The sequence below is a fragment of the Scomber scombrus genome, chromosome 5 (genome assembly GCF_963691925.1).
Source record: "Scomber scombrus chromosome 5, fScoSco1.1, whole genome shotgun sequence".
NCBI lineage: Eukaryota > Metazoa > Chordata > Actinopteri > Scombriformes > Scombridae > Scomber > Scomber scombrus.
In genome coordinates this window covers 5,502,281-5,512,558 of record NC_084974.1, presented here as the reverse complement: position 1 = coordinate 5,512,558, position 10,278 = coordinate 5,502,281, and the positions used below count along the sequence as shown (strand labels likewise).

At 43.5% G+C, this 10,278-nt stretch overlaps 1 protein-coding gene across 1 annotated transcript in view; it reads right to left on the bottom strand.

Annotated features, from left to right (window-relative positions):
• Positions 1-469: 469 nt before the first annotated feature.
• chrd (chordin) overlaps positions 470-10,278 on the bottom strand; it is a 17,519-nt gene continuing 7,710 nt past the window's right edge. Inside the window, exons 10-21 of the mRNA XM_062419039.1 lie at positions 8,271-8,418; positions 6,577-6,683; positions 5,662-5,941; positions 5,252-5,493; positions 4,988-5,101; positions 3,347-3,538; positions 3,130-3,234; positions 2,889-2,943; positions 2,577-2,680; positions 2,065-2,328; positions 1,656-1,749; positions 470-534 (exon numbers count right to left, since the gene is read on the bottom strand). Coding sequence (XP_062275023.1) covers positions 470-534; positions 1,656-1,749; positions 2,065-2,328; positions 2,577-2,680; positions 2,889-2,943; positions 3,130-3,234; positions 3,347-3,538; positions 4,988-5,101; positions 5,252-5,493; positions 5,662-5,941; positions 6,577-6,683; positions 8,271-8,418 — 1,770 coding nt within the window. The remainder of the gene's footprint in view (positions 535-1,655; positions 1,750-2,064; positions 2,329-2,576; positions 2,681-2,888; positions 2,944-3,129; positions 3,235-3,346; positions 3,539-4,987; positions 5,102-5,251; positions 5,494-5,661; positions 5,942-6,576; positions 6,684-8,270; positions 8,419-10,278) is intronic.

Here is a 10,278-nt window from a genome sequence, read left to right as displayed (position 1 = left end):
TTGCCAACGTTCGCCACTCAAAAACCAAGTTGAACCTCTTTGAACAACAACAGCTAAATAATCCCACTGAACAGCTGTGTTTTATATCTATGTCTTTTGTCCTGCTGAGAAAACAGAAAGAAAAAAAAAACTGAGCAAAAAGAAATTCCCAAAAAAAAAGAAAAAAGAGGAAGGCAGGAAACAGACGGCAGCAGGTTTGTAAAGTCCGGTTGGTCCTCTCCATTGCTTCATCCCGTCACTTAAAAGAGTCTTTGGGTATATTTTCTGTTTTCATTTCTTATTATTCATCCATTTCTGCTCTTCTCTGTTCATTACAATCCTGAAGCTGATGACAGGGTGGGTGTGAGGTGAGGTGAGGGAGGGGGGGGAGGGAAGAATACCCAGTGTGCAGCTCTGGGTTTTTGGGTCCATATGGGAAGAGGAGGAAGAGGAGGAGGAGGAGGGTTAACTGGGTAAAGGTGGGGGTCGATCAATGTCTCCAGCTTCGCCTTTTGTCTGGAGCCTTCATCATCAGGTCGTCTTCCTCTTTGGAATCTATGGAGGGAAAAAAAGAAAAATCGATTAAGGACCAAAGTTCACAAAGGTCAGAATCTTGTTAGGTGTGGCTGAATGAATGTATCGCTGTGATAAAGGAAGGAATCTCTAAATGTATGTATGGCTTTCACATATCTCTTGAACCGTATCTGATTGACTCCACACTTGCTGGATGTATGGCTGGCGACCCAAGGGGAGTGCAGTGTCAAATTTGGTGCAACTCGGACACACAACACGTTTAATATTAATAAACTTTGTATAAACTAGCAATCGGTGAGCACATGAGGTGTTCAGGTACATAGTTAACTGTGGGTCACCTGTGTTTTAGAAGCACTCAGAGCCCAATACACAATGATTGTTGCCCTTATTTTAGGCTACTTAAAATAAGAAAAGAACATGTATTTACTATTATAGTACTTATTATTGATGACATCTATGTATAATAGAATGTTAGTGTCTTTTTAATGTTAGTGTATAAACTCATTCACACCTCACATCAATTGTATTCATTTTTTTTATGCATTCAAGTAGCATTAACATGTATTCACGTTACTAACTCCACTTCTTCCCTGGAGTTTTTGTGCTCTCTCGTCTCAATGGTTACTTCTGTTATTATTATCACTGTCGTTGTTACTGTGTCTCTCTGTGTACTTTGCTCCTCTCTCCATCCTTCTCAACCCAACCGGTTAAGGCAGATGGTCGCCCCCCCCTTGAGCCCAGTTCTGCTTGAGGTTTCTTCCCGTTAAAGGGGAGTTTTTCCTCGCTGTCGTTGCCAAGTGCTTGCTCATGGGGGAATTTTGGGTCTTTTTAAATCAAATTAAAGAGTACGTCTAGACTTGCTCTATATGAAAAGTGCCTTGAGATAACTTCTCTTGTGATTTGGCGCTATATAAATAAAGACTGAATTGAATTTAATTGAATTGGCCCGTTCTGAACAGGCGCATTTTGAACGGGCACCGCACTAGTAAATGAAAAAGATTTTATTGCATATTTGCCAGATTATTATTATTATTACATATAATGGCTCAGTGAAGTACCTCTATCATTATTAGAAGTACAAGAGTCAGACTTATCAACCTTAACCCCTGCTGGTGTGTTTTGTGTGTGTGTTCATTGCTCACCAAGGCATTCAGGACAGCAGGAGCCCTCTCTGCGGGAGATGTTGGTGCAGGTCAGTACTGGACATTGCTTCCTCTGACACTTGGTCACACCATGCTGTGGAAAATAATAGAGGGAGACGGAGGGGTTAGTGAAATGAGGTGAAATGTAGCAGCACAGGTGAGAATAACACATGGAACTTATATGACAATGTGAGATGGGGAGAATGTTCCCTCTACAGGAATGTCAGGAGGAACCAACTCATTTTGCTACACTCTATTTAAAAAAACATTATTATTATATTAATCACCTAATCAACTTTAGTTAAATTAATAAGTTATGTCAACTACATATACTTATATGTCAGTAAATATCCGGCAAAGTGATAATATTTCCACTTGAGTCGCATTTCTTGGCTCTCATTATACTTACATCACACCAGCAGTTGATGCACTTCATCTCCCCCACCACGGGTACCCAGGGATGCCAGTTGTCGCTGTTCTGGTAATAGTTCTTGCCAAATTTGCAGTGTCTCGGACCATCTGCTTGCATCATGTCGCTGTGCTCCAGGCCTGCAGGGGTCCTGTCCTCATCCGGACACTCCTTACAGCAGTCGGAGGGATTCCGTCTCACTGGATGACTGCATGTCAGCACCGGACACGTCACTTTCTCACAGTGCACCTCGCCTGTTGAACCCTATGGATACAATGTAGGGTTAGCTGCAGGCTAGCAACCATTGTTTTCTGTTTCCCAGCAACATATACAGTTGACTCAGTGGGTTTTTCCATTTAAAATGTTGCAAGTCTGAATATTTTCCAAGAATAAACTGATGAAAAATTTATGCTTCAGTTTCTTTGGAGTCTAATACAAGATAAATGATCCATTTAGAGCTAATGGAAAGTAAAGCCAACCAGATGTGAGTGGATTTATTGATGTATATTTACCTTGCAAGTGCAGATAGCACATTTAATGTAGCCAAATGGAGGTACAAAGGGATGCCACGTAGTTCCTGGGGCATGCATCTTCTGGTCTCCTTCAAAGTAGCAACCTGAGAGACAGAAAGAGGACAGGAAAGGTTACAGAGGATAATTGGCAAGAAAACTATTTAGAGTTGGAGGTGGAAATTCGATGAAAGAAGTACAGTGTAGAGAGATAAAAAGGAAAAATAGAAAAAGTCCTCAGAGACAAATCAAATGAAACAAAGAGAGGGAAGGAGAGAGAGAAGCTCATTCAGATACAGGAGTGTAAGTTGCTACCTTCAGGATGTTCTTCTACTCTGTCTGGAGCGTTCATGTCCTTGGGCTCCGTCCTCTCTGCGCAGGCAAAAGGAAATGGAGACATAAAAAAGGATTAGTTTCCATTTTATGATTGCTTTAGGGAGCACTTTGGAAGTTCACCCAAAAGGATAAAATCACCTCACAATTGAGAACTTGCAGGAGTCACTATACCATCATAAACAAAAAAAAGTTTCACAATCTATGATATCTCATGAACAACATAAAGCTCACCATCACAGATCGGGCAGCACTTGTCCTCAGGCTGAATGGTTCTGGAGCAGGTCAACACCGGGCAGATCACCGGATCACAGATCACAGTTCGCTTCTGAAAGAGAGACAAAGAGGAGTTTCGTCAGTCCCTTACAAATGCATCTCTTAGTTTCTCTTCATAAACGTCGACACGTTTCATTTGCTGCCTTTGGGTTTGTTGACTTTACCTGACAACTGCAGGAGAAACATTTGTCGTAGTTGGGAGTCCAGCGGGAGCCGTGAGCGTGGTGTTGGTTCTCAAAAAAGCAGGTATGGGGGTCTTTCTTCAGCTCCTCTGGGTCTTTTACGAAAAGGTCGTCAAACTCGGCCTCCTCCACCTCCCCCCTGGTCCCAAACTCACAGTTGTTTGGCACATGGATCTGGAGAGGAAGTGCAGAAATAAAGAAAGGAAGGAAGAAAGAAAAAAAGAAAGAGATAGATTGAGGTAAAGGGGAGAGAAGGATGGAAGAAGAAAGAAAGAAAGACAAAAGAACAAAAAGGGAGATGAGCACATTAAGTGATTTGTTGGCCACAGCTGATCTGAATTTGGTGTCGAGCTGACTGGTTAATTGTTCCTTAATGTAGAATTTCTGTTCTCCAGAGCAGATGGTTGTTTATGTGTTGGCCCTGTTTGCTATTAAAGCAGCTGGACTCTACTGTGTGTGTGTGTGTGTGTGTTTGGTGTGTGTGTGTGTGTGTGTGTGTGTGTGTGTGTGTGTGTGTGTGTGTGTTTCTTTGTTATTACCTGGCTGCCTAAAAGAGCTCATCTACCACTACACCTGCAGAGCTGCAAATAGGTTTGTGAACGACTGTGGTCTGTGTTTGTGTGTGTGTGTGTGTGTGTGTGTGTGTGTGTGTGTGTGTGTGTGTGTGTGTTTCTGAACCCCAATAAAACTTTTACTTTTCAACAAAATCTCTGCAAGCAGACAGCACCTGCCAGTGAAAGTGTGTGTTTGTGTGGGCTAGTGAGTGCTAAGTGAGCAATCACACAGACACATAAACACTCAGGTGGTTAAAGGAGGCCCCCAGGCACTCCCACTCACTACTCCTCTTTAATCCACTCACTTTTTCTGCTTTACCTTTCTTATATTAGAGAAGAATTTCATAAAAATCTCATAAAATCTCAAACATATCTGAGGATTTGAAATTGCAAAGTGAAACAATCTCAAATTTTTAAAAAAAAATTTCAATTTAATATTCAACTTAATGTCTTAATATCAGCTCATGCCCTCATAATCCTGTATTATAAAGAATCAGGTTATAGAAGCCAAAGATTGAGCAGAAAATGATGTTATCCCTCTATATCATGGAGGGCCCTTACTGTCAAATGCTGGGATTTTGTCTGTGTATCCCGCATCGTAAATCACAGGCCTCTAGTTATGCCTTGTTCTTGACTAGCGTGCTCTACTGGCGTTTTACAGAATTATAGTAGTAAAATGGTTGTCTTGTAATAGTAAAACAGGTGTGCTTTACTCAACCAAATGTGTTGGTTAGGTCATTGTGCAGCAGAGGTATGCCTGTGCTGTGTGTCATGGATGGATGTAGATATGGGTTTCAATTCCATTCCCATTTTCTGTGTTAAAGCTGCTGATACTCATTTTAAAAAACCCACTTCCATCTGACGTTGTTTACTTCAGGAAGTCTAACACTAAGGTGACCAATACGTGTATAGTGTCTGACTAGAGATACTGCATCAAATTTCATAATACATTTTAAAAAACACCAACAATAAGAACCATTAAAAGGAATAACTCAATCTTGCAAAAAAAAAAAAAAAGTATCGGCTCCCAAATGCCTAAAAATAATATAATAAAAATGTCTTTACGTACCCGTCCACGCATTTCTCCTCGGGGGTTCAGCTTGGTGCTGACCTGGATGAATGCTGTTCCTTGGTCCAGATGTTGAAGCAGTTCAACGCTGATGTCCTTCAAGATTCCCTGAGCCTGGAGGAGAGGAGAGAGAAGGCGACGTGAGTATGTTGGCGTTTCGGCTTTCATTCGGTGTGTTTGTGGGCTTGTGCACACACAGTTGCATTCATCTCGTGTGTGTGTGTGTGTGTGTGTGTGTGTGTGTGTGTGTGTACGCTGGTGTACCTGTGAGCCGTAGAAGCCGGTCAGCAGCCTCTTGTGGGTGGCGCTGCTGTCGTCCAGCTCTCCGATCTCAGCGAGCCCGTGGAGGTTGGCGTTCACAGTGAGGTCGTCGGTCTTGCTGAGGCCCGCCACGATGATCTCGTAGTGAAGGTGACACTGCTTGTCCACTGACACCCAGGCGTGGCCAGAAGCACCAGATCTTACTGGTGGGAACACAAAGTGGCCAGCCAGAGGGATGGGCAACTCTAAAGGAGGAAGAAAATGCTTAAATGAGATATATGGATGGATTTAAAGTATGGTGGTGCTAATGTTAAACCTCCATGATATTTCAGGGCTAAATTAGAGTGCGTCCAATACTTATATAGGTATTAACGGTACATTTATTACATTTACGTTATTCAGAGACTCCATACCATGTCTGGGTGCCTCCAGGCCGCTGAAAGGCAGGGCCTTGATCTGCCCCCTCAGCTCCCCCTCCTGGTTGTGAGCCGTGGCCACATTGATGAAGAGTTCATTCTGCAGCAGCATGTGGATGTGTCGGGCCTCCAAACGACTCCAGCTGCCCGTGGCCCGGCCCGTGGACTTGCTGTACTCCGGCGTCAGGTCGTACAGCACAGAGCGCTTGTTACGCCTCCGCGGCTTCAGCTCGATCGTGAGGCCGACTGCGTCGCTGGTGAGACCTGCAACCTGAACCTGGAGGAGGAAGGTGGGGGGTTGATTATTGATCAGATTTGTTTTTTTGGGGGGAAGTCTGTTTGATGATATTTTATGTTCTCTGTCCTGTTTTATTACTGTGATTCTATTCTATTCTATTGAAATTACTATAACATTTATTTAACCCTTACATACAGGGTCAAATTTGTCCCATTTTTACATTTGAGAGCTTCTTTTAGGGGGACTTTTCCTAATGTGACCCTGAATAAACAAAAAAATGCATCATATTTGTATTTTTGTGCAGCTGATACACATTTTTGTATATGCAAATGTCCAAAAATCTGCATTTAGACATGTTGTATTCATCATATTATATAAAATGTTCTCCTGGACCATAATATAGTGATTGTGAATTTCTTTTTTCCATAAATAAACACTCTGTTTACTCTCTGACAGCTTCATTAAGAATTAATCAACCATTTATTAACGACTGATGGGGAATTTGTGAATGTGAATTGGTGTGGAGACTAATTATGAGCCAGAATATGAACAGTATGTGAGGCTTAAAGTAATCAGAATCCACTAATACAGATGAGATAAAAGAATGAAATAGTAAAAGTGACATGTAATAGTAATATAACAAATAACTGGATCAAAAAGATCCATTTAAATACCTGGTAGTCTAATGTGCCGTTATCATGGAGGTTGAAGATAGCAGAGCCCACACCTCCCGTCTTCCCTGGAGTCAATGCATCACCGCTGGACATCACACTCTGGATGGCTGAGCCAGATGAAAGCAGATTAATATCAAAAATCAACTTTGGAGCACATTCCTGCACACATTACTTATCTAAAAAAAAACATCGCTTTTCCCCTCGGAGTATCCCTCCCTTAAAACCATAGTAGAGCCTGACAGCATGTGAGATGAGGCAATGATTTCATGTCATGTTTAAATTTGCTGGTAAGCTGAAGGAGGGGAAAGAAAGGGGGCACACCGCATTCCCTCACGTCCTGCAACCACACACACACACACACACACACACACACACACACACGCACGCCATCCCTCCACCGAGGAACAGTCGTTTAGGGGACAGACTCAATTGGACCGCTAATCAGGAGGCGAGTCTGCTTGTGTAATTGTGTGTGAGACCTTGGGCCAAAAACATACATGTTGTTCCACTGTCTGGCACACACACACACACACACACACACACACATACAGAAACCCACCCAAGGTTAAGCCTTAGAATGAGGTAACGCTTGCTGAATGCAGCAGCAGGGCTTAGAAAGATCGAGCCGAGGAACCGAGAGGACAGGAGGGAATGAGTAAGAGAGAAAAGGATGAGAAAAGTGGAGAGAACATTTGAAAGTGACACAGGGACGAGGGGGGAAAAAAATGGCAGAAGACTGAAGAAGAGTTGGAGGAGGAGGAGGAGGAGGAGGAGGAGGAATGACACCGAAGGGACACGTAGAGAGGCGACAGATGAGGAGACGGTGACACGAAGAGAGAGAGAGAGAGAGACTGAGAATGAGAGAATGAAAGCGGGTAAAAAGAGAGAAGGAGGCAAGGAGAGGGGAAAGGAGTGTGTTGGGTTTGAATTCTTCACACATAACGTCAAGCTGTTAATCACAGCACTGGAACACCGGCATGGAGAGTCAGGTCCAGCAGACTGTGACCTTGGCAGCGCCAGTGTGTGTCGGTCTGAGTGTGCGTGTGCATGTGTGTGTATGTGTGTGTGTGTGGGTGCATTTTCAAAACTTGGACTAATGCAAAAAAAAAAACAACAACTCAAAAAACAACTTTATGCATATGTGTGCGTGTGTTTTGCGTGAGCGGGCGCGTTAGACAATGAAAGCGCCGTTTCAAAGCGCGTTTGGACACCTTGATGTTCGATGTTCAAATATGCGTCTCATGAAAAGACCATGTGTGTGCTTTTAACGGTTTCAGACGATTGGGCTGTCCACAACATTCCTGAAACCTCTGTCTCTCTCTCTCTCACACACACACATACACACACACACACACACACACACACACACACAAACAGACACAAGCATACACAGTCTTGGTGGGCCACCAATTTAAACAGAAGGTCTATAAACATGGTTTTCCCCCAGCGATAAGACTTGAAAGGACGGAGGGAGAAAGAAGGAGAGCAAGTATTTATGGAGGAGAATGACAAAAACAGCCGCAGATGGACGAGCACAAACGAACGACAGCACAAAAAAAAAACACATTCTTAGCAACCTCAGTTGTTTGTTGACCCGACGCTGTTTGGTACCAACTCGCCGCAATAATATGGAAAACAGACACGAAGAAGGAAAATGATGATTTACGTTCACCTGTGGAAAGGTGTATACTTACTGTCGCAAGATTTTCTGCCTGTAATGAATCCAGAGATTTGCAGTGGATCTTGACCCTCGGTCACCACGGCGATCTCCAGCTGACCACGAGATAACCAGAACAGTTCTCGGCTGTTCAGGTCTGTCAGCACCTCGGCGAAATCTGGATCCTGGACAGATTGAAATAGTTAGCTTGAGGCTGAGATGCTGGGGTTTATCTGGGTCAACAAAACGGGTGAATATGAAAGCTTTTTTTTCCTCTCTCTGTAAACAAACAGTCTTTTCAATACCGGAGATGAAAATGTCACATTAAGACCTTGTGGATGTGATGTGAAAAGTAACTAAACCTCAACTTTTTAAGAAGTAACTAAAACTAACTTCGGTTTATATTAAACAAAGATGAGCGGAGCACAGATGAGAGCAGAACAGGACGGGGGGGGGACAGTAAAATCTCCTTATAATAAGATTAGTTCAGTCAGAAACCGCTAAGGACACAAACAGTCATGTTGCATAAAACACATGCTTTAAAATCACTCACAAGCGCACACTAAAAAAAAAGAAAAAACCTTGGCGAAAAAAAAAAAAAAGAAATATGGCTTGCATTGCCTTAACACGTTTCATACTGAGCAAGGTTTAATTTTAAGCAGACAGACTGGACTCCGGGAGGACGGGTGAGGGAAGGAGGAGAGGAGGAGAGGGGGTGAGGGGAAGAGAGAAAGAGAGGGGGGGGGGAGATTGCTGAGGACGTTGAGAAATGTTGGATTAATAGGACAGATGTACAAGCGCGTTGAAGAAATGTTACTTTTATGACCTCGGGGCCTCTGTTCAATATAAATATACATGTGCCATAAATCCACACAGCGAGGAGCCAAAACGGAGTGGGAACAGGAGAAGGGGGCTTGGAGACGGAGACGGAGAGGGAAAGGCGACTTCGAAATTTTTTTGGGGAGAAGTGAATGAAATGAATAATGAGAGGGAGGTAAGGTGCAAAAAAAAACAAAAAAACATATACAGGAGTGTAAATCAGTAACACTTGAAAATGGTGACACGCTTTAAAAAATGCTCAAAAAATGAAGTGTGTTCGCTCATCTAAAGAAAGAAATAAAGGAATCTTCTTCTTTATAAGAAGTGCAGTATGTGGCTTCAATGCTTCTGTTGCTCAGCTTGATATTAAATGAGTCAGCGCTTTGGGCTTCAGCGTCTAGCTCAAGGACACTCGGAGGGGTCACATGGCAGTAGCCGAGCTCAAACTTTTTCGCATACTTTTCATGGACGTTCTCTCTCACCTCCAGGCTCAAAAGAGGCGCATCGGCCCTTCACGCAATTCCTGGCAGAATTAAAAACAGACCCGCCTTTCATCACTCCTCCTCCCTCTTTCCCTCCCTCTATCCATCTCAGCCCACAGACCACTAACCACTGACATGTGTGAGGAGTGTGTATGCAGTCCATCTTCTCTACCTCCCCCCCCCAACCCCTCCCTCTTTCCTCTTGTCTCTCTCTCTCTCATCCCTTGCTCACATCTGTCTCCTGCAAAAATCTCTTCTCTCTTTCTTTCTCACACACACACACACACTTTCTCCCACTCTCTTGTTTTCCTCCCTCTCCATCCATTTTTTCTTGTCACATCTCGGGTTAGTTAGCCGAGATCAGAGCGGTGGCGGCAACGGCGGCGGCGACAACAGCGCTAGGATGTGGTGACTGAACCACATCCGTCTCCGAGAGGAGGAAGAGGAGGGTGTGTGTGTGTGTGTGTGTGTGTGTGTGTGTGTGTGTGTGTATGTGGGGAAGGGGAGCAGGAGTGTGAGTGCGTTGCTGTGTCATATGTTCCTAACCGACAACAACACCACTCCTCCTCCCACACTCACCCCATAATTCTTAGTCTGTCCCAGATAACACTTTTTCCCTAACTCTTTCCCCTTTTTTCCCCACATCTTCAATAGCTTCTGATATTACAGTTTTCCACCATTAGGATGGATACACACAGTTTCCAAAACACAGCTGGGAAATACAGGAAACTTTATACTGTATGT